This window comes from Pogona vitticeps, chromosome 2, assembly GCF_051106095.1.
Source record: "Pogona vitticeps strain Pit_001003342236 chromosome 2, PviZW2.1, whole genome shotgun sequence".
Classification (NCBI taxonomy): Eukaryota; Metazoa; Chordata; class Lepidosauria; order Squamata; family Agamidae; genus Pogona; species Pogona vitticeps.
Window position 1 is genome coordinate 62,867,076 of NC_135784.1, and position 24,891 is coordinate 62,891,966.

At 41.8% G+C, this 24,891-nt stretch overlaps 3 protein-coding genes across 3 annotated transcripts in view; 1 reads left to right on the plus strand and 2 right to left on the minus strand.

The window, feature by feature from the left end:
- The window catches only part of KBTBD12 (kelch repeat and BTB domain containing 12), an 81,990-nt gene extending 64,372 nt beyond the window's left edge, over positions 1–17,618 (plus strand). Inside the window, exon 6 of the mRNA XM_072989534.2 lies at positions 13,605–17,618. Coding sequence (XP_072845635.2) covers positions 13,605–13,774 — 170 coding nt within the window. The 3' untranslated portion in view covers positions 13,775–17,618. The remainder of the gene's footprint in view (positions 1–13,604) is intronic.
- MGLL (monoglyceride lipase) overlaps positions 1–24,891 on the minus strand; it is a 282,792-nt gene that overhangs the window by 234,824 nt on the left and 23,077 nt on the right. The window lies entirely within an intron of this gene.
- The window catches only part of LOC144586942 (uncharacterized), a 269,494-nt gene that overhangs the window by 150,156 nt on the left and 94,447 nt on the right, over positions 1–24,891 (minus strand). The gene's annotated exons all lie outside the window — the stretch shown is intronic.

The following is a 24,891-nucleotide window of genomic DNA, read 5'->3' on the forward strand; positions in this document are numbered from 1 at the left end:
TTTGGCTGTAACTAAATGCCAACTTCTTCATTTTCCTTTACCCTTCCCCAAATTATTCCGTCTGCTTAAGTGTAAGCCTCCCATTTTGTCAGAGGCAAGGTCTTCTGTCTTTCAATTGTAAACTCACGCAGCCCCCCATGCTTAGGGCCACAACTAGGGTGGAGCAAAAAGAGCTTTGCCCTTAGGCACCAAAATTTAAATGGCATTGAAATCCAGAAATGAATCTACTATTGAGTAGAAAATAATCAGCAACACCTCTGGCCTTCTTCGTTTGCCTTCCCTGAAAGCATAAACTTAATGCTATATCAATAGCCTTCTAGGTAAGGAAGATAATGAAACCTATGTTGAAGTAGAGATATAAATCTTTGCTTGTCTCTATCTTTTTGTGAGAACAAGAAACCACATTTTTCCCTCTGAGTTTGAGAGTAAAATTTACCAGGGATTATGGCATCTTCTGCCAGTCCCTCAACCCTCCCTGATTTCTCTGAATTAGCTACAGTTTTCTCAGTAGCTAGAAAATATATGGATATTTCCTGGGGCAGCATATTGTTACATCCTATTCATGTAGTGGAAATACTTGAGGGTGGTATGGTCTTGAGTGGGCAATTAAGAGCTATTAACTTTGCAAAATATCTGCTATGGAACAATGCAATTCCCTGGATTTTGGAACTCTTTTTTGGGGGGGGGGAGTGGGTTATGAGGACACCCATGATGAATACCTGTACTTCCAAAGTTGCCACTACACACCTGCCTATAACTAAGTCACTTGTGAGTAGGGATGAAGAGATGGATGGTCTGTACACAAACATGTCAGACATGTATTAGTTCTCAAACGAATGCTGAGTAAGACTAAGGGCCAGAAGATTAGCACAAGTACACATAAATCCTTCTTTGTTTGCAATTGCAGAATCGCTAGAGGGAGGCCAGCATCCTTGGCTGCTGCATCTAAGCTTGTCCAGTCACATAAAAGATCTGCCGTGTCATTATTTATGCCATGTCATTATTATTTGAGAATCCTTGAAGGAACACAGCCCTTGGCCAAAGGAATGACTACTTCCTACTTCAAACCTTAGTAAATGTTAGCACTGGCTGGCTGCAAATCCGCACCCAATTACATGCTTTCTTCAGATGTCATTGTTTTTAAAGCATGCATAAATGGTGAACTCGGATGAGACAGGAAGAGGGTCCAATTGGCATTGAATAGAGAATCTGTTCTGAGAACTGAAGGGGGCTCCAGCAATAAGAGTGTTGTACTATGTTCCTGATGTATTGCTAAATAGTGGTTCTGCCTTGCTATCAGCAATTGTTATATTCTCATTTTACTCTATGACTGAAGCATGAAGAGAGCTCGTTATAAGTACAGTAGTTGGAAATCTTCCCCCCAACCTAATCTGACACCAGCCAAGCATTTGCCCTCTTTTCCCACTACAGCAGTTAAAATGGTTATTTGCTCATTTCCCCATGCGGATTTAGCTAATGCAGCGCGAATGGTAACATGAACACCAGGAACAAGCCATCTTTTTATTCTGGAAATTCTCCGTTTCCTCCATTCAACCCCTTCCCAATTACAGTCTGGTGTCCCAACTAGTAATGCTGTGCAGTTCTCCGTGATTGCGATATTATATACACCAGCAGGAGGTTCAGCCATGCTGCCTTGCATCAGAATAGTTGCGTTCAGTTACAGCCTGCCCCCAAGAGGCAGTATTTTAACAAATGAGCATTCAGAACTATGCAGGGGCAAAAACTACCTTGTTTTCCAAACAGATGTGTGCTTAGCTTTTTCCATATAACTCTTTATTCCATGCAGATGGCGCAGGTTAGTAGCATAATGTTCTTTTAAGTACCTTTTCCTGTCATACTAAACCCCACTCCCTACTAAAGCTGGATGCTACTATAGCTGGAGGCTGTATCTGACCTGATTGACACAACTGGTCACATTTAACATGTTCCACTCAAGCATTCTACTTCTTGGACGCACACTTTAACACGGTGAAGGGGGGCTGAGTGTGTCAAACATTGGGAGCAATGTTGTCAGGTGGCTAGACTTCATTATGAACCTGGACTCGCTAATCGGCCAGTGTCCAGGGCCATATAAGGCAGAATGTTCACAGCTGAGGCATCAGACTAAGATGCATCCGTCCCTGTCAGGCGTAATGGCTGCATCAGAAGAACAGAATGAGCAGTTTCAAAGGTGTCGGGGGTGGAGAAGCTTCTGGAGAGCAGCTACTGGGCAGTGGCTGAAGGTGATACTGGTGGAAGATCTTTCACAGACAATGGCAGTGACACTCAACCTAACTTTTGTTAGTGCACAGAAGAAGGTAATGGTAAATCATTGCTGAACTTTTTTCTCACCTTAAAAACTCTATGATGAGACAGTCCAAAATGAAAAAAGAGATAGTCTTGGAAGATGAGACTTCCCAGTTGGAAAGCACTCAATCAGCTACTAGGGAGGAGCAAAGGACAAGTATGAATAAGCACTGTCACAAATTATGCAACTAAATTAAGGCAGAAAGGACATCTAATGGCTGACATGCACAGAAGTGAAAGGGAAGTCCGATGCTGCAGAACACATACAATTAGAACATGGAACATAGAAGTATGACTCAAGGTAAACTGTAAATTGTAAACCAAGAAATTGAATGTTTAAACATTGCAGTGCTTGACATCAGTGAACAAAAGTGGACTGGCATGGGACATATGAAGTCAGGCAACTACAAAGTGTTTTACTCTGGAAATGACAAACCCAGACAAAATGGAGTGGCTTTAATACTGATGCAAGACATAGCACAGGCAGTTAAGGACTGTGATGCAAGATCTGTCCAAATAATATCAATTAGACTTCTAGGAAAACCAGTCAACATAACCATCTTTAAAGTCTATGCTTCAACTGTAGATGCTGAGGACACTGAAGGCTTTTATAAAATCATCCAAGAGGAAATTAATCATACATCAAAATGAGACATGCTTATAATCATAGGTGATTAGAACAGAAAAGTAGGAAACAAATCAGAACCAAATGCTGTATGAAAATTTGGCCTATGGAACATAAATTAAGCAAGAGAAGGACTAACAGAGTTCTGCAAAACCAAAAATCTGTTTATTTCAAATACCTGCTTCAAGCAACGTAACAGACAACTGTACACATGGACATCAAATAGATGGCAATATGGAAATCAAATAGTCTACCGAATTGGAATCAGGAGATGGCGAACTTGCATTCTCACTGCCAAAGCAAGACCAGGAGCAGTTTGTGGTACTGATCATGAACTGACAATATCCAATATTAAAGCTGAAAAAGAGAACTAAAAGAATTCTAGTGCCAAAAATAATATAACAACATTCCTGATAAATTTAAAGTCCACATAAACTCAACTGACCATGAACCAGAAGAGCTGGGGGTTGAAACCGGAGTTATTATTAGGGAAGAATGCCAAAAAGATAATACATGTAGTAAAAAGAAAAGGCTAGAAGGATGATGGAATAAACAATTAAAATTGGAAAGGACACGTGAGAAGCAAAAGTAAAAGGTGACAGAAATAAGATCAGAACCCTAAAGGCATCTTTTCAACGACTGTCTCTAGAAACAAAAAGAACTATTACAATGACCAATGCAAAGCAATAGAGGAGAACAACAAAAAGGAATAAACAAGAAAATCCAAGAAATCAAATGTAAGCCTAAATTATGAATGCTGAAAGACCAATAGGGAAGCACACTAATCTGCCAGGAGGCTTCTATTATTTTGTTTTTATAGCCTTTTAATATATTGTTTAACAGTATGACATATGTGCACAACCCTATAGATTCCTTTCTGAAGCCAAGTCACCAGGGAAGATGGCTGCCATTACTGCCACGCAGCTGCCCTTTTTAAAGAAATATATATTTTAATTTTTTTTTCACAGTCACTATGTCAATATGTAGGTAAACCTATGTCAATAGCCAGTACAACCTGCAGTAAGGGGCTGCAGTGCCCGAGGAGACAAATTGTGGGATATTTATTTGTGTCGATACATGTCTCACATATATACCTCCTAGAGCAGGAGAGGAAAATCCTTAGTCTGCAGATTTAATCCAATCCCTCATCCACCCTCTGGACGCTCTCCAGTTGTTGCTCCCCTCCATGAAGACCCATTGCTCAGAAGTGACCGCTGAATGTTCTCCCACCCCCCACCTCAGAAAGCCTAAGAAAGCCAAGTATTCCTATGAGGCACAGGACAGAGAATTCTATAATAGAGCGCTCTTTGAATAATGTATTTGGATGAGATCCAGCAGGGCTTGGAAGGAGAGAGAAAGCACTAGGGAAGTAGGTTCTCAGAGTCAATACCATCAGCCTTAATAGCACCTCCTGCTGATGTTTTCAGGAGGCAAGAGGAAAGTTAATGACCTCCACAGCTTATATAGATCTTAATGCCAGGGGTTCAATGAATCTGAGGCTCCCTTCTGTTTTACTGCAGAACTGTGGCAAAAGGAAGCAAGCAGACACACGTTGCCTTTGGCCACTGGTGTGGTAGGGCCTAGATTTTGGGAGTGCTTTGTTTATTTGTCTGTTTATTATTGCATTTCTGTTCTGCCTTTCTTCCAGTGAGTTTCCGGGGTGCATATGGCCATCCCCTCAACTTTATTCTCCCAACAACCCTGCTTGCAGTAGTGTTCAGGCCTTTCTCCCTATCACTACTGGGGCCCCTAGACGCTGGTCAATGGGGGCAGGTGGGTATTGCCCCACCTCTGTCCCTGGCTACTTCCGCCATCCCATTCCCTCTTACTCTCTTGCCAAAAGTATGTTCCCTGAAAGGAGGAGCCTCATGGCAAAGTGATTAAACTGCAGTCAAAACTCTGGTCATGACCTCAGTTGAATAAAGTCATTTTTAGATTTCAGCACTCTCTAAATTGTGATGCCCCGGGGCAAAGCCTTCGTGCTCCATCCTACTTACAAGCCTTCAGGTTACCATAGCAAACATAAAAGCATTTGAAACATGGGTTTCATGCTAGGTGTTTGTTGATTTGAATGAATGAACCCAAAAAAGAACTGTTGAGTTGAATGAAATCAGTCCAAGAAATCATAAAATGCTAGAAAGCTAGAATACTTTAGCCATGTCATAAGAAATGAGAAATACAAGCTGTGGCAGTTGAACACTCAAAGTAAAATATGTGGGATAAGAAGAGCAGGAAGAACAGGGAAATATTGGGTGAAGAGCCTTAAAGATCATAGTTTGGAATTACCCCACTCCATGCACTATAATCATGGTGATGTCCAACACCAGGGAGAGGAAGGAGGAGGAGGTAGTGGTGGTACTCTATCAAGCCTCTTTGATAAAGCATATATACTCAGAGACCCTAGCGACCTAAAAACTAGCTCTTGTCATTCCCAACAATCTGCCATTCCTTTTGACACCACTGAGGCCATTTGTTCTGTTCCCCTTTTGTCAGCTTTCAAAGGCACATCAGAACAGCCCAGCGCTTATACAGTAATTTAAGGCACATCTGGTTTTATGAGCACACAAAAGAACTATGTAAACATCATCATATACAGTTACTTTGACAACTCTTGTTCTGTGGATTTGGTTCTTTTCCGTACTTTGAGACTCCAGATAATTAACAACCGGGGTCAACCCTACAGGTTTCAGAACCTGGAGTAGCAGGAGACTGTCAGCACTGTATTTTGCAGTGCTTGTAGAAACTGCAAGATAGTTTAGCTATCATTGCACGGGAAGACATCAAGACATTTGGCTTAGACCCTCAAGAAAGCTAGAGGAAATTGGGACTTTTCCTTCAAAATTACTTTTGTTGAAAATTGCAACTTTTCTTAAAAGAAGGAAGAGATTAAATAAAAGAAGCAGCAGCAGCTATCAATGTATAATACAGAGAGATAGCTGTAAACCTTAACCCCATATGGAATGCAATTTCAAAGAACAGAAAAGCAGATCAAATATTTATACTACCGCCTAAAGCAATCTGGCAGCCTTCACATGCGATGGACAGTATTGAGCCAAGCAGACTGAAAATTCATACAGTAAAATGTACAGTTACGTAACAGCAAAACCCAGGCTATATCTGATGCCGTGTTTCTTTGGAAAGTACAAGTGGTGTAGAATAATAAACAAATATGCTCCCTAATCAATGTCAAAGCAACCTTGTGTGAACATCAGGAACCTAAAAAGAGCCCTGCGGGGTCAGACCTAAGGTGCTTCTAGGCAAGGGCTCTGTTCCCACAGTGACCAGCCAGAAGCCCTGATGTGAAGCCCACAAATAGTGCCCGGAAGTAACACTGCCCTCCTGTATGCGTTCCCCAGGAACTGTATTCAAAGCCAGGCTGCCTCTAATATTGGAGGAAATCTATAGGCTTCATGGCTCAAAATGCAGAGGTTTGTAATGAACAGGATTAATGGGAGAGTCCTGTCCCCCTCCACCACTCCCTGGATAATTCCAGCTTTAGGGGGGATCATTTGCATTGGGCATGTGACATGAGTGGAAAGGAGAACAATCTTGTGTCTCAGAGTCCTGAACCCACTTAAGCCTCCTACAGCCATTATTAAGATAGGCAGAATCACTGCTGACTACAGGTTTCTTGGGGGAGGGTCTATCCTCAATAATACACACTGAGGCAAAAAATTTCAAAACTTTAGTTATCAGCGGATGGATTCTGAGCTGCCTGTGATAGATCAGGAAAGAGATCTTGGTGCGCTGGTGGACAACTTGATGAAAGTGTCAACCCAGTGTGCGGCGGGAATGAAGAAGGCCAATTCCATCATTTAAAATGGGATTGAAAATCAAGCAAAAAAAAATGTCATTGTACAAAATGCTTGCAAGGCTGCACCTGGAGTATTGCGTAGAATTCTGGTTGCTGTACCACAAAAAACGCATAGTAGAACTGGAAAAGATGCAGAAGAGAGCGAGTAAAAGGATGACTGGGCTAAGGCACCTCCCTTATGAGGAAAAGCTACAGTGTTTGTGGCTCTTTAGTCTAGAGAAAAGCGCCTGAGGGGGGACATGACTGAGACATATCACATTATGCAGGGGATGGATAAAGTGGATAGAGGGAAGCTCTTTTCCCTCTCACACAATAATAGAACCAGGGGACATCCACTCAAATTGAGTGTTGGGAGAGTGAAAAGAGACAAAAGAAAATAATTATTTACCCAGTGTATTGTTAGTCTGTGGAACTCCTTGCCACAGGATGTGGTGATGGCATCTGGCCTAGATGCCTTTAAAAGGGGATTGGACAGATTCCTGGAGGAAAAGTCCATTGCAGGTTACAAGCCATGATAAGGTTGTAAAATCTCCAGGCTTAGAAGGAAGGTGCAGGAGAGGGGTATCAAGAGACAGCTATCTAGTTGTCTCATGTGCTCCCAGAGGCATCTAGCTGGACTAGATGGGCTTTTGGCCTGATCCAGCAGGCCTCTTCTTATGTTCTTATGTTATGTTCTCAATGGAGGAGCCTCATGGCACAGTGGTTAAACTGCTGTACTGCAGCCAAAACTGTGCTCACGACCCCGGGTTCAATCGCAGGTTGATGGCTCAAGGTTGACTCAGCTCGCTGGGGGGGGGGGATGTGTAGCCTGCAAAATTAACGTTAACCACCCAGAGAATGCTTTAAGTGCTATGAGGCAGTATATAAGCAGTACGCTTTGCTTTTGCTTTTGCTCAATGGGCTTCCTCCAGAGTGGAGATAGTGCACGTCCTTTTTGCCACCCCTTCTTTTACCTCCCTTCACAGGAAAATGCTAGAGAAGGGAAGAATATTGCTTCATGTTTCACTTGCTTACATACTCTCAGAAGGGAAACCAACAAACAGTGCTGGGGGTGGGGAGAGAGAACCCCCATCATCTAATACCCATAAAAAGTATGCATTTCAATTTTGTCCCACCATGTTTAAAGGTGATATACAGAGCTATCACCCTAGATCTATTTTAGGCTCAAAAGAACCCTGCAGTATTGGTTAGGCCAAAACAGTGGTTTTCAGTCTTTCATAAATTTTGTCCTTCCGAATACTCAGTTGAAGAATCTGAGCATCCTTATGATAGGGACAAAAACACGACAATTTCCAAGAAGTATATGTATACTTCTGTTGCTATAGTTATTGTAAGTATAATACTGATAATATTAAGTGCACACTGTCAAGTCAATATTGGTTCATATAAAGTGTTCGGAAATGGCTTACCATCCCCTATGGAATTAACTGTGCAGCTTGCCCAAGGCAACACAGGCTGGCTCTTCTTCCAGATGGCACAGAGGGGAAGTGAACTTCCAAGTCCTGGCTTTGCAGCCAGAGACCCAACTCACTGGACTATGGAGTCAGCTGCACAGTAAAATTCAAGCTTGTAAAAAATGTAGTGGTATTACTGGGAGTAAGCACGGAGAACGAATAACTGTAATAATGTTGTTCACCCTAAATTTTACTGTGATCGGAAACTCAGAGATAGTGGCTGAAATACTGTTTTGCAATCTCTGCCAAAAAAAGTCATCGCCTACAGAAATTTTTCAGAAATAAAATGTTTCCAATTTCTTCTCCATTCAAAGGGCCCAAGGCTCCTGTGGAAATCCTTTCATCATGGAGAAGTCATTGGGGGCTGCAGAACGGGGGGGGGGGGGTTCTTTAATTTCTAAAAAGCACTGCCACAGGTAAAATCATCCTGGTGATTTTTGGAAATGAAAGACTATTCCCTGCATCCTGTGGCCTCCAGTGGCTTCCCCACAACAAAAGGGATTCCATGGGAGCCTTTGGGACCTTCCAGAGGAAGAATCAGAAATGCCATCAAACTTACATGCTATCATGGAACAAAATTTCAGCATAGAACCATAGAATCATAATAGAAAAGTGAAGTTGGAAGGGGCCTACAAGGCCATCAAGTCCAAACCCTTGCTCAGTGCAGGAATACAATCAAAGCATGTCTGCCAGGTGATTATCTAAGTCTTTCTTGAATGGCTCCAGTGTTGGAGCACTCACCAACTCCTGAGGTAACTGGTTCCACTGTCGTACTGCTCTAACAGTTAGGAAGTTTTTCCTGATATTCAAGTGAAATCTGGCTTCCTTTAACTTGAGCCCATTGTTGCGGGTTCTGCACTCTGGAATGATCGAACAGATCTTGCCCCTCCTCTGTATGACAGCCTTTCAAATATTTGAAAAGTGCAATCATATCACCCACCCACCCCATCTTCTTTTCTCAAGGCTAAACATGCCCAGATCTTTCAGCCTTTCCTCATAAGGCTTGGTTTCCAGGCCCCTGATCATCCTTGCTGCCCTTCTTTGAATTTGTTCAGAAGAGGTGAAGTATATTTTGTTAGAATTGTGGGCTATGATTCTGTTAATGCAGCCTAAAGTAGAACTTGCCTTTTTTGTAGCTATATCAAACTGTTGGCTCATATTTAGCTTGTGATCTATGACAATTCCAAGTTCTCACTTGTAGTTTTGCTGAGCCACGTTTCCCCCATCTTGTAACTGTGGAATTGGTTTCTTTTTCCAAGGTGCAGGACTTTGCATTTATCCCTGTTGAATTTCATTCTGTTGTTTTTGGCCCAGTGTTCCATCCTATTAAGATCATTTTGAATTTTGCCCAATTTGGTGTCATCTGCAAATTTGGCAAACATTCCCTGCACTCCCTCATCTAGATCATTAATAAAAATATTGAAGAGCAGCGGGCCCAGGACTGAGCCTTGGGGTACCCCACTACCTACCTCCTCCCAGTTAGAGAAGGACCCATTAATCATCACCCTCTCAGTATGATTCTGTAGCCAATGTGCATTTTCTGTAGCAATGTGCATTTTTGTCATTTTCATGAAAACACTGTGTTCTGGCTTGACTGCTTGCTCATGTGTCTGCCAGTGGTACCTGGACCACTAACTGGGAGCCAGAAGGCTAACAGAAAGTGACTGGCTGAAGGTCAGTCAGTGCACTTCATGGCTAATTTGAACCCAGGCCTCTCAGTTCCTAGTCTGATTTGTTTAACCAAGGTGCCACAGTGGCTCTTTAATTTTGGGCCCTTGCCTGCAACGCAGTCACCTATTTAATTATACAGCTTAAAGTTCTACAGCAGGTATTCCTTTCCTGCCCATTCTGTCTTAGAATGACTAGTTGTTGGAATAGCTCATAGGAACATCATGCAAAGGAAAAATGTTTTGGACAGTTACATGGAAAAGCACTTATATGCCAGTTGTTTTGCAAGCCTGTGTATTTGCACTGTCTATTATTGTTCTTAGATTAAATTAGGCATCCTTCAGTCTCAAGAGACTATGGTAACATGTTCTGAATAGAGGTCTTAGAACATCATCTAGTGTGGCTGAGAAGGCCAATTCGAGAGTGGCAATCCCTTCCACACTGAAGGCAAATACAATCTGTCCCCTGTCCATCTCCCTGATTTTGCTGGTTTCGGGACTGCCTCTTATTATTGTACTAGCTACACTTAAAACAACCTGCTTAATGGTTGGTTTTATGTCACATGTTTTTATTGGTGTTTGCTGCTCAGGAAACTGTGGCTACCCCTCCGCCTAAAATTTCAGAATCAATGTATTATCTGCTCAATGTATTCTTTGTTTTTCTTTGTGATATTTAGAAGGAATAACAGTTGCTACTAGTCTTTTCTTTTTATATGACATTGTAGTATCTGACCTGGGATTCCCTGTGGATCCCTGCTAAACAGACATGGGTTGACTCATGTTTGTTGCTGTGTAGTGTGTGAAATAGTTCAATGAATCTTTTGAAGGGAAGCAAGCTAGTACTCCAACTAGAGTAGACACATTGAATTAATGGGACTTACACAACTACGGATCTACCAAAGTTTGATGGATTCAGTGGGTCTACTAGACTTCAGACTAGTCTTGCTCTTAGGTTTCAGTCATACTCAAGCAGGTAGGAAGGGGGAAACTGGTCCACATCTTTTTCCAGTAGTAAAAGTTGAGCTTAAAGCTTCTCATGGGGAGACGGGGCTGTGAAATTAAAAAGAACAAGTAGACAGCAGGAGACGGGGATGAAAAGAACTTTGCATTTGTAGCAAAGAACTTGGCTTTTTGTGAGAAGTGTCAAAAAGTCCAGCTCTTGTGCTACAAAATAAATGTCTCTTCCGTTCTCTACACCTTTAAAAAAGAAGGAAGAAAAGAGCTCTGAAGCAAAATTCCTTCTTGCTTGGTGGCTCTTTTGTGACTGTACAATTTCTCAGCCTCAGTTAAAAGCTGCCTATTGTGAGCCTGGTTTGATTTAACAGGGTTGCTTAAGGCTCACTGCCCCTGCCAAGTTCATCAGTTGTTCCAAATGGAAAAAGTCCAAAAGAGAGACACCAGAAGGTTTTTCCAACATTCTTGCCATGCTGTGCAAGAAACTACACCTTAAAACGAATGCCCATACAAAACACAAAATCCCGTTTCCAGAAGCCCAAAAAGGGTTTTCCTACAAAACATTAAACACAGAGGTTTAAGCTACCCTCGTCTTTTCCTGTCCTACAATGGCTGCTAATTTTTTTTGAAAGAAAATTTGGGAAGCAACTCAAATATATATTGCTGTCCTAAGTGGTCACATCAGTTCCAACTTACTGTACAGTGACCCTTTCTAGAGTTTTCTAGATAGAGAGTGATCAGAAGTGGTTTACCCTTCCCTTCTTCTCGGTGCATCTTGGGAGCATGCAGCTTGGCCGCACACAGGGTGGCTCTTCTTGTAGGAGGCACAGTGGGGAATCGGAATCCAAACCTCTGGCTCCACAGCCAGATACCCAACCCATACAGCTCTTAAATTTAATGTAGGTCTAACTATTGGGGTTGACTCTATTCCCAAACTTGCATTCAATCCAGTAGGTTGGTTCACTTGTGAAAGGGTTGTGGTTCCCTTCAAAAGTGAATAATCTTTGTTTCCTGGTTTTTTTCTCCCCCATGACTACACCAAATGCTAGGAAACCATTCATATGTGTTGCACTTGGCTTTCTTCCAGGTCATGCAACTGAACATGTAAACCAATGCTCAGGATATGGATATAGGGCCAGTAGGGGGGGAAAGGGAGGGGCTCAAAGCCAGGACCACTTCTTGTTATGAGTTTTCATCCTGACCACTCTTGTAGTAGTTCTTCCTAGCCTTTGGGAAATGTGCACAAGTAATGTATATGTGTGGCTGTATGCATAATGCGTGACAGCCATCCGTCAGATATACTTACAGAGCAGACAAAACAAACTGATGTTTAATGCTGCTTAAGTAACACATACATATTTATTGTGCTCATACAACACACAACTATGCTGTGTTACTTACATGGGATAGTATGCACAGGCAAGAGCAGAACTTGAGGGCTGTTTTATTCTGGGTCTCTACCTCCCTGTCTCACTCAGCCTTTCTACCCAAGAGATTGGAAATCTGCTCTCCTGCTGCAGAGAAACTTTGCTGAACAGGGCTTACTTGGGAGAAAATGGTATATTTTGGAGAAGAGAATGTCTGAATCTCACAAACAACAACAAAAAAACCTTGGGGCACTTTAAAAACTAAACCAGTTTTGTTTGGCATAAATTCTCCTGGGCTTCCGCCCATTATCAAATGCTGATCTGGCTTATCTACCGCTATCTTAAATGCTGGGTAAAGCTTCTGTTTTAATTCTGCCTCTAGCAGAAGACAACACGTTGGCAGCATTAGAGGGCTCTGGCATAGGCACAACCTTATGGGCAAACTAAATGTAAAGAGAAACGTTTATTTCAGACATTTAATCCACTTTCCTATTCACAATGGGATTTTCTCGCGAATAGATGCCTTAGCATCTATTAGACATATACCTTAAGTCTACGTTTCTCTTCCAGCAAGAAATCATGAAACAAAGCATACTGAGCTGCAAGGGATCTAGCACATGTTATGATAAACAGGTGCCTTTCACCACTTAGGAGGTATATGCCTGCAAAATAGGAAAACAAAATGCTAAATCCATCATCTAGTTTGACCTTGCAATCTCTATGCAGGGACTGTGCATTGGATCATGGCTGGAGGAGAAGCCCTTCAAGGGACATTCAGGCAGTGTTTGGATATTCCCAGAGTAGTTTAGGATTTTTTCAGCATGCTGTTGGACAAGGCATGAGAAAAAGATGTCCGGGAATAAGGAAGGATTCCTAGGCATTCAGCAAAGACAGCAGAGAAGCAGCTTGCATTCAGAATTAATATACAATGAATGATGTTATCTTGATATAAGCAGAAGATGAAATTACTTCGCACTCCTTAGATCACAAGCTGGATCAGCTCAACCAAATGTTTCTGGCTGAATAGCTCTGTTAATGCTTCATACTCAGGATTTTCAAAATGTGCATTCTAGGTAAGAAGGACCTAGAACTAGTTTCCCATTCCTTTTTTCTGGGGGCATTCTGGGACTGTGCAATTTGCCCAAGGCTGTCTTTTCTCCTGGGATGCACAGGTGGGAATTGAACTCTCATCCTCTTGCTTTGCAGGCACCCACTCCAACTCAGTGAACTATCCAGCCAGCTCAGTCATGGCCGTATCTTCTTTGATTCCTGGCATAGCAGAAAAATATGCTTGCATTTTTATTTACATCAAGGCAGAACTTGGGTTACGGCCTGCTTTTGTTGATTCTACATTTGTGGTTTTTTTGTTGTTGTTGTTGTTGACATTTTTTGTTACTGTTTTTATTATTGTTACAGCTCGGCACGACGTTATCACCAAAGAGATCCTAGAGCTGGACACCTGGGAGAATCAGTGGAACGTTGTTGCTGTCAACGTCCTCATGCATGACAGTTATGACGTTTGCCTTGTAGCTCAACTGAATCCACGAGATCTCATCCCTCCACCGGCTGATCTGGTGGATCAATAGGTCAGCAGATTTTCCCAGCAGTTTTAGGTGACGTACTTGGAACAAAATGTCCCAAGATATGACTTGTCAGCAGTAGCTTTTAAATCCCTAGGAAATGAATTCACAGCTTGGCCTCACTACAAGGAATCCCTACCAATTCTGTGCATCTTTATATAATGAGCACATCATGCTTTGTTGATTGGTTATGGTCAATTTTCTCCGCCCTTTGAGTCCTTAAATTGGTTTATCCTGAGTGCCAAACTGTGAGGCTTTTTTCTTTTTTAGGTATATGAGCCTGAACATAGCTAGCAACAACTGGCAAGAGAACTGTCAGTTAGAGCATCAAAAGCAAATTGGAGCCATAATGGGTGCTTAAAAAATTAGGAAGCATCTCTATGTTTCCACTTCTTACTCTGCACAGATATGAATATTGTAAAACCATTGTTTTCTTTAGCAGAGGTCTAAAATGAAGCCAAAATATGGCCTTAATTTAATCCACTGGTAGAATTAGCTCGGCATGTCAGATCCCATTGTTCTTGAGAACAGAGTTGCTAGATAACATTCTTTTTTACATCTAGCTCAGATGTGGAATCACAGCAGGTAAAAGCTACCACAATATTCTTTCAGTTCGAAATGAACTATCTTCGTCTAATCTCCATTTATGGTCCTTGCTTTTGGTGCTTTCCCTTTAACAATTAAGGGTGTTCCTTGCCTTAATTCCTAGAAGATGATTCATTGGCTAAACAGAGCAATAAGGTAGTCCATACCATCAAACTGTTGCTCTTCCAGGCCCAGGGCCAAATGAGACAATGATATTAACGTCATAAGGAGCAGCGCTCTCATAAAAAGTAAAAGAAGATCTGTTTGTTCTAACATGAGCTTGACTCAATTTGCACATTGCCTTGCTTCTGTTTATCAGAAGATAAACATGGCTTTCTTTGAGTGTATAATTTCTCAAACATTTATTTTGCAAAATGCTGTAAGAGGGGGGAAATATGCATTTACCTTAACAATTGTGATATGATTCTGAGTGTTATTCTATCTCAAATAGGAGTATGCATCCAAAGCATATACTGGCAGTCTCTAGGCTATGGCTGTTCTAACACACAGGCATTTCATTACTGTATTGGTAATTTCTTCAGAATGAGCTGTTAGTCTTCCTCTCAGGCCCTTATGCCCAGTTGCCCACTGGCTGTTTCTTACTTTGCCTCCAAATGAATCTAAACCCACGGTCATGATCATTCAACCTGCAGTGCAGTGGTTAAACTGCAGTGCTGCAGTCAAGCCTCTGCTCACAAGCTGAGTTCGATCTTGACATATTAAGATTGTTGGCTCAAGGTTGAATCAGCCTTCTATCCTTCTGAGGTTGGTAAAATGAGTACCCATCTCCCTTGGGGGCGAAACGGTCCTTGCATAATTATGTTGTAAGCTACCCAGAGAGTACTCTAGCACTATGGGATGGTATAAAAGTCAAAACAAGAACAATAATGATCTTAGAGAATTCTCACTTTCTTCCTAAATTAATCAAGTGATTTTTTTTGCCCGTCTCTTGGCCCTCCTCTTGTCCTCCATTTAAGGCTAGAGCATTAAATCAGGAGGAGGACTATTATAATGCCACCACCTCTACCATCTCCACCACAATTTACTGATCATCCTGGTGATCAGGCAAAAGGGAAGGTTCTGGTGATTACTGATGCAGCATTAGCTGCTGTGGTTAAATGTCACCGGAGTAGGGGGGAATATGGTACTAGAGTCAGGAAAGAAGAAGAGTTGAAGAAGAGGAGTATAAATGCGAAGGTTCACATTCTTTTCGACATTATCCATATGGTGGGTGAAATGTGTAGCCAGTTCACATCTACAATGAATTCCTTATGTATGAATGTCATCAAGAGAGCTAGAGAAGACTGATACATCCCTCCATTCATGAGTCATCATTTTTTGGCCTTGAAATGCTAGTCAACAATTCATAAAATGCACAATGGCAACAGGAACTACTGTACATTAAATCTTGCTTGATACTGAGCACAGTGCTAAGGTTGAATCAGCATGTTTTTCCTCTTTACATTCAAAGAATGAATCTATGAAAGAACTGAAGCTGTGATCCTCATGACTCAAACTCTTTTTTTCGGTGTGATTTGGAGGTAGGATATTGATGACATTCAAGACACTTTTATGTGTAAGTGTGGTATTTCTACACTGTCAAAGCTAGGAGAAAAGTTTAGCATATACAGTAGTTGAGATTAATTTGGATGTTGCTTCGGGAGCTTCTGTTGAGTGAATTTTTGTACTACTGTATGCCAAAGGCACCTGGCCATCTGGATTCATGAAAATGAATGAATCCTCATTAAATGTTGGAAAGTCTCCGGTTAAGAACTTCTGCTTGCCCCACCTGATCTTCTCAAGCCTTGTTACTGTGGGTGGCCACTCCTAGAAAAGCACAGAAGGTAATTACTAGAAATCAAACCTTCTTGGTGATGGCTGCCACCTTTTGTTGAACAGGCTTCTCATGGAGGCTTGTCAGGCTCTCTCCTTGAATACATTCAAATGGTTGCTGAAGACAGAGCTGTTGAAGGAAGCATTGAATGACATGCTCCCTGAAGATGACCAAGGGATTTGACTTTATTTGGCCGACTGCCATAATTAGTAGCTTTATTCTTAAGATTCCGTTTATTATTATTATGGTTTAATTTAATGTGTCAGACCATATTCTTTTTGAGTCTCTGTTGTTAACTGCCCTGAGTAGTGCTCTGTGCCAATTTCAGTGGTATACACATGTAATAAACAATTAATTAATTAAATGTGTGAATTGTTGCAGTACCTAGATGAACAAAGCAACAAAAGAAATCTCATGCCATCTAATTGAAGAAATACAGTTTTCCTACAGTAACTCCACTTCCTTAAGGTACTTTATCAATGTAAATATTGGCCAGGTTTAAATAAAACAGAATTCATTCACTGACGACAAACAAATCCACTCTCTTGTTTTGGGTGACTGTGCAGCTCCTGGGTGATCAAGAACATTTAGTTATTCCTATGTCTTCCTAAGAACGTCTCATGGAGTTTGATGCTATCAATTTCTAACCATTTTATTCAATAGTGTTAGGCTGGAAAATGCCACTTTAAGTCTCCAAAAAGTCATGAAAATCACAGAGGGTAGCCTTGGGACAGTAACTCTTTCTCAACCTAACCTACCTCACAGGGTTGTTGGGTGGAGAAAGTGGCAAAAAGGAGGCCAGTGTAGGCCACTTTGAGCTCATTGGAGGAAAGGTGGGATATAAATGTAACTAAGAAATGAAAAGTAAATAGCAAGATACTTTGTCCTTTCCCATGTCTCTCAGGTCCCTCCCCCCAAGTAGTCTTAGTCATAGTAGCAAGAGACTTTCTAAAAGGCACGTGATTATTTCTATTGTGGCATCAATTCTGACTGATGGTGAGACTTTCCAGGGTTTTCTTTTCTTCTTTTGGTTACAGAGTAATGAGAAATGACTTACCATTTCCTTCTTTGAGAGCACTCTATGCCTTTATAGCTCACCCAAGGCTACACCAGCTGGCTCCTCTCTTGGGAACTGAGTTCTCAATATCTGACTCCACAGCCAGATACCTAACTCACCTAGCTATCCAGCCAATTTCTGCAATTTTAAGGGGCTATTAAAATAAATGCAAAGGCTTGCCTATCACTATGACTGTCGTAAGTAAAGGCTGTAGACATGACTGTTAACTTGCTATGAAATGTGGAACATATCCTCTGTGCCTTTGATACTGTCTAGCAAATAAAATCTCAACAGGGTGATCTTGAACCCATTTTTTTACTGCCTTCAGCCTTCTCCCTTGATGTACCGCCTGACCTTCCATGCTGTGTTTCCCAGTGCTTCACTCTTCCATTTCCCCCTGCTCCAGTTTGCTGCCTTTTCCCCCAAACAGAAAGGGAGGTGTCAACTCTCCTTTAGCAGAGAGCTATGTTTCCATGACACTGTGCTAATAGCAAGCACTTTTCCAAATTTAACTACAGGCTGTAATGAGGGATTAAGTCTGCAGAACACCTCGGCTATTTATATGGTCAACCACACACACAAACTTGCAAGGCAGGAAGAAGTGGTAAAACAGACTCTTCCCCAGTCACCGTGGTCTTTGGGTGAAAAGATTTAAGAAAGGAGGCAAAAAATTGCTGTAACCCGGAGCTCCGTGCGAATGCTGCTGTTATGGGAGAACCTGACAACTTTACCTGCAGAGTCTGTATATTTAGTAAATAAACCAGTATTCCAGATACAGCATGTGTTTTCAATCCTCTGTCTTACTATCTAAATAGGGTGAGGGATTCTAGCTGGTGGGACTTGTATGGTCCAAGAAGCTCCCCCATCTGGCCTGCAGAGGTTCCGCTTCTACTTTCACCCATCATTCTAGGGACCAGGAGGAAGAAGAATTCCTGACATTATTTCTGATCAGAGATAATAATGAAGATTTGTCTAACTGCCACTCTGCTCCCAATTGTGGAGGTCTGCTTGCACTGCTATCTTTGATCACTGATGGGGAATTTAAAAGCACATTTAGCAAGTAAAAGGTATGGCACCCCTCATTTAAAACTGCTTTCTTGGCAGCCAGTGACTGGCGGAATGGAAAATTCTTTGTTTGCAGTTCTTCTCCACTTGAGCAAGTCGCTCCATTTCTGCAGGCTAAGACAATTAGGCAAACTAAGGAAGTGCTATTGTTTTAGCTTGTAACAGAATTTATCTTTGTCTCAAGAAGGAGCAGAGAATTCATTCCTAAGTTGGCTCTACAGGCTCTTTTTCTCTTATCACAGAATTTATACTTGCATTTTATCAGGAATACAGATACTGATAACGGTAAGGCAACTGGATGTGTTGCAGTCTGTATTAATGTGTTTCAATGGACATGGCAAAAACAAAACCAGGGTCAATGAAGAATAGATTTCGCCTCCTCCGTCCTGCTTCTGACTTCCAGTTTGGGGAGGGGGGGGAGTCTCTCTTAGTCTAAAACACTCCTGCCTCCAAACTTGGCAAAATTGCTCTCATGTCCCTTACAAGGGATGAGGGAGCTTCCTGTGGGAGCCCTAGGGATGCCAGGGGTGGATATAGGGACCCACAATAGCCCCTGATCGGGCAGCATTAAGCCTTCAGGCTGGGTTTGGGTCACTCCTAGCCTAGTAAAACCCTTGGTTCTCACCCTCTTTGCCCTCTGATTGTGAGGAAGAGACTCTGTCTTCTGTCCCTCAACACACAGGGACACACAAAACAGGAAAAAACAGCCCTTCATCCTGTTAAGGTTTACAGCCAGCAGCCAGCAGGATTGGAACCGTTGTAAAACCAAACTAGGTAAAGGTAAAGGTTCCCCTTGACAATTTTTGTCCAGTCGTGTCCGACCCTAGGGGGCGGCGCTCATCCCGCTCTTCAAGCCATAGAGCCAGCGTTTGTCCGAAGACAATCTTTCCGTGGTCACATGGCCAGTGTGATTTAGACACGGAACGCTGTTTACCTTCCCACCGAGATGGTACCTATTTATCTACTCGCATTTGCATGCTTTCAAACCACTAGGTTGGCGGGAGCTGGGACAAGCAACGGGAGCTCACTCCGTCGCGTGGATTCGATCTTACGACTGCTTGGTCTTCTGACCCTGCAGCACAGGCTTCTGCGGTTTAGCCCACAGTGCCACCACCACAAACCAAACTAGCACACCTATTTTTCAGCCTTCCTCTGCTAAAACAGCAGCTTTTTCAAGAGCAGCTAACAGAGCATACTGGGAGCTATCCATGGTACTGAAAGCTCCTTGCCAGAATACTGTATGCTAAGGATGTTGTCAACTGTGAACTGGCTTGCTGTGATCTGTCCTGACTTACTGGAACCTGACTGGGTTTAACCTGACTGGGTCGGGCACACAAGGGCTCAGCTGAGTTTAACTCAACTGACCTTAATCTGGCATACTTGACCGAAATCGATTTACTGTGACCCGATGGATTTTACCTGACTCAGACTGATTTATTCCACCCAGACGTAACCTCTTGTAGCCTTGCCTCTCGCCACGTGGGCTCCAAGCCACAGCAACCAGAAAAATCGTGGCAAAACTGAGGTCTGTTTCTTTTTTTTAAAAGAAAAGTCCAGAACCTTCAAACTTCTTACGTATGTACTTGTTTGTTTTGTAGCATTGCTATCCTGCTTCATCTCAAAATGGTTTATGATTTAAAAAACAAAACAGATGGAATGACACCTGCCTTACAGCATATATATAAAACTCATACTTCCAGTGCCATAGCAAAATCCCTATTGTTATGAAGGGCAGATTGTGTGGAAGATTCATTTACCTTCAGGTTCTTGTGGTGTTTTCTGCATATACCTTCTACATTCCTTTAAGATCTTTGTCAACAAATGTTGGTTTGTCTTCTGTCCAAAATGAAGGATATGACTTGGTCCTTATGCACAGAGCTTTGGTTTTCTCATAGGGGCACTAAAAAAAACCTTTCACTTTCATGAGAGCAAATGGAAGAGGTCTAACTTGGGAACACTACAGGAACGGGGATAAATGCACCTAGCAGTCCTAAATTTAACATAGAAGGCTGGCATATATATCTCCATTAACTAGAAACTGAAAGAAAAATCAATGGAAGAGTAATGTTCAGCCTTGTAAAAGTGTGAGGTAAACTGAAAACAAAACACATCCTACAAACCATTATCCCTCTGGGCTATTAATTGTACTATTTATGATATTACCGACATAGGTTGTTTGCACTCATATAAGCTGCTGCAGCTGCAATGCCATTTGACAGCTGACTCTCCATTTGCATAAATAACACTGAGCATAACACCAATTACTCGTTTGTTCATTATCCCTGTGTAAAGAAAATGGATTTTGACACGGGCAGCCTGTTTGATTGAGGTTGCCACAGCTAAGTCATTTCTTTGCGTTCCTACTTCCTGGTTGCTTCCTCTCCGCTTCTCTCTTTCCCTAGGCACTGGAAGCTCTGTTCCAGCAGTTAAATCTTCATGCACATTGTGAAGTTCTGTTTCCAGTACTATAGAAATCTGAGCAGTAAATTGCAAGTGTGTGAAGTGAATTCAGAAAGCTTAGCAGATGGAATAGGCATTATACCGTGGTCAAAGACAACAGTAGTGATCTGTGTGAATAGGTCATGTTGGCACCCTAAGGCAATACCTGGCCAGAAGCCAGGATTCTATTGGATCTTTGAGTGGACAGAAGCCTGTCAGGTGATCTTGGAAGAAGCGATTACCTGCCTACCCTCAACCGTAATGCACCTGCAGCTGGATGCTCTTCCTTCAGCTCTCCCTGGTCTTTGAAACAAAGGGGGCACTGCACAATGGGCAAAATATGCTTTGATCCACTGTGTATTAGCAGTTTATCAAATTGGGTTTCCCCTGGTGAACTGCTGTAGCCATCCAGATGACAATTTGCAGGAGTCAGCAGGGCAGAGAGCTCCATTTGCACGGATATCCAACAGCAGAAGTTGCTTTAACATGTTAACAAGGGGTCATCTGGCCATTTCCATCTCTTTCTTTTTGCTTATTTAGTTCTCCTAAGTGACCTAGTGATACTGTGGAAACTTCTTTTTCAAAAAAAGAAAGAGTTTGGTGACATCGGATGCTTAGTTGAGGGCAACTGACACCCTCACAAGTGTCCCTTTGCAGTGGATCGTGCAATCGTATGGGCAGAAAGCAGGCAAAAGTGGTGTCAAACTGATTGGAATAAGTGTAAACCATCCTTGCCAGCTGAACAAGAAGAAGAAGAAGAAGAAGAAGAAGAAGAAGAAGAAGAAGAAGAAGAAGAAGAAGAAGAAGAAGAAGAAGAAGAAGAACAACAACAACAACAACAACAACAACAACAACAACAACAACAACAACAACAACAACAACAACAACAACAACAACAACATGGTTCCTTGTTCAAAAAAGATGATTCCACAATGGGCTTCCCCACATTGAGCTTTATGTTATATAGTCACCATGTTTTAATATGAATTCATTAGTGACTAATCTGACATAAATTGCAAGGTAAACAGTCAATGTAGCTGCCGCCTAAGTCACATGGGAATGGACGCAGCAAAAGCAAAGTCTGAGCTTTTGAGTCTCTGCAAGTTAAAAACAAGTTGGCTTCAGGAGGTGCATCTCTCTGGATATCTAAATGCAGCAGATTTGTCTGTCTACTGGAGAGCTTTAATGTGCTTCCAGCTATGTACAGCCTGTATCTTTGTAAATAAAATTGAATATTACAGACACCATAAACCCCCAGCTCTCATAATTTATTACTATTTATTTAAAATATTTTTACCCTGCCTTTCTCCTCAAAAGGACCCCAGTTGGCATTTCCAAGGGAAACAGAACCCCAGAAGCAACTGCTGGGCCTTCCTACCACTCAAAGAAGTGACAACCATATCAGAAGGAGCAAGTTTGGGTATTATAATGCAGATAGTTGATGATTAGTCGGGGTGATTGTTCTCTCTTCATCCACAATGCACCCCACACTCTCTATCTTGCTCATACACTGCATACTTGCAGTGTCACAGAACGTCTGATCAAAACCAACCAGAGGGTCTTATGTGCCGCTCTCACCCAGGCTGTGCTATGACTAATTCTCAAAGGCTGGCCTGATCTGAAGCCCTCCATTTCAGGAAAATCAATACCACTTCTTTTCTTTTCTCTTCTCTTCTTTTCTCTTGGTGCTTCCTTCTGTTCCTACCATCGAAACACAGTGCTCCAATATAAAAGCACACACGTTATGGCATGAAGGCTCCAAGAACACAATCAGGTCACAAGCTCGCTTTATGTTGCAAAGTGTAAGAGAATATGCAATATAAGCTTATATTAAACTGATGGGAAGGGTGTGTGTTTGAGAGAGAGAGAGAGAGAGAGAGAGAGAGAGAGATCTGCCTAGCTACATAATATGTTGTAGTGACTGCTGCCAGACCACTGAGGATCAGATTAGGACATGTTTGCCATATTACTGCTAGGAATGTCCACCTTTTCTTCCAAATAGTTGAAGACAAGAATAGCAACTAAAGATGACCGAGATCTATTTCTGCGAAAGCTTTAAGAATGTTTGCTCTCTTTTGTTCCACTTTTTGTTCCACAAGCGTGCATGGTTCTCCAATCCTTCTAACTTAGAAACAGCATTGCAACGTAGCTTATCTTAACAGCAACAACAGCAATAGCACCACCACCAGCAACAGCAGTGACATTTGCTTACCAATAGGCCATGAATCTGAAAGGATTTCTTTATGTGTCTCTGAAGCTGTTCCTGACAGTCTTCAAGCAGACCTGAAAAACAGCTGCCCAACATTTTCAAATAGATACCATTGACTTACAAGCCATGCTCAGCTAGAGCTGATGTCCTAGTGTTTCACTGTTATTCCAAATCTGGAGGCAGGAGGAAAAGGATGCTTATAAAACTTCCAAGAAACTCATGTAGGAGACCCTTTGGCATTTCCTCCCTCACTTTCATCAACTTCTGTTCTTTGTGTGGCAAACGATCACCCTGATGCGTATATGATGAAATGATTTAATAATATCTCCAGACTTCTGGATGGCATAAATCCCACACTCATAAGCCCCAAAGAAGCTAAGCCTTAAAAATCTGAGGCTCTGAAAAGGCACAAGTGCTGTAATATATTTAAAAGAAGAAGAAAAAATACAGTTCTCGTCTATTGCAGAACTCAGTAGTTATATAATAAACATTCAAATACTCTTTTTTGTTCTCAGGAGAGGTGATTTTTCCTTGCAAATATATGCTAATCTGTAATTGTGTGTGTGTGTGTTATTAAACTATCTAATAAATTCAGTTTAGATCTGTGTGTGTGTGTGTGTGTGTGTGTGTGTGTGTCCGTGTGCGTGTGTTTAAAAGAGAAACGTCAAAAAAGAGACTCTTTTCTCATCAGTGAACAAGAAGCTTTATTTTGCTTTGCAAGACAAAAAGGGGATAGCTTTTTGGATGACATCTTTAGATTCTTCAGGCAGCAGGGGCCATGGGGAGTTGCAATACAAAAAAAATATTACTTTTTGAAGTACTGGATCCGCCACAAAGATCACTGTTATCAATACAACTCATTGCACTGGCAAGCCAAATCACTCTGTGGCTTGATGTTCGGCCTATTTCAAGGCTTTTTTTTTCTTCCAGATTATGTGATCACAGGAAGACTGTGGATTATTTTGGTGCCAGTGTCCGCCATGGACCCCCAGTCTGATGTGGCTTGATCTGCATCGCAGCTTCCCTTCTTTTGATCTTACACACTGCTGATTCCTAACCCTTACTTTATCGTTCATTGTAAAGCCTGTGGGCTGTTTAAAGTTTTGCACAGTGTTAGGGAAAAGGGACAGTTTTCCAAAGCTCTCTCTAATGTACAAATACATAAATACATACACACTGCAGAAATACAGTAGTCTTCTGTGGTTCGTCAAAGTTGTTTCTATTTCATATCAATTTTTATCTTCTTTCTTTGTCTGTGCAGAAGTGATCCAGTGCTAAACTAGTATATCAATGTAGTGATAAGATGATGTAGCTCTAAACTCTGTAATTTGTATTTTACACACAAAAATTAAAAAAATACTTTGGGGTGACTAGGAGAAAGATCACAGGGGTGGGTGTCTCCGCTGCCCAAAACATCACACCCAACTTAGTATGTCACCAGAATACCACCCACAGTCACACACCCTGCCTTTCGGGAGAAACAACTGATCACACAGGGAAAAGTCCATTCAAAGCATTCCAATTTGGAAAAAAAGTAGAAGCTCCCAGTGGCAGAGAAAAAAAACTCCATGTTGGGAGCAAGAAAGGCTAGACAGATTTAAATTGGCTTTTGCATTGTGTGATCATTTAAAGAAAAACAAATTCTTCCATTTTACATCCACAACAAATCCCATAGTACTTGATCATGTAGTTGAAGCCTTAGACATGGCCTTGCAGAAATCCAGAGTCAAAATATGGGGTGGCTAAAGACAAAACCAGCAGGTTCCAGTGTATTGACTTCTTCCTCTTTCAGCCTACATCAGCTTGATTCAGGGAAAGCAAGGAATACATTAGCACTCTTGTAATCCTTGCAGTGTGCAGGGGTTGTGTGACTATATAAAACAAAAGGCTGAGCCTGGCATCTGGCTCTTTCGAAATGGTTTTCCAGGTAGAAA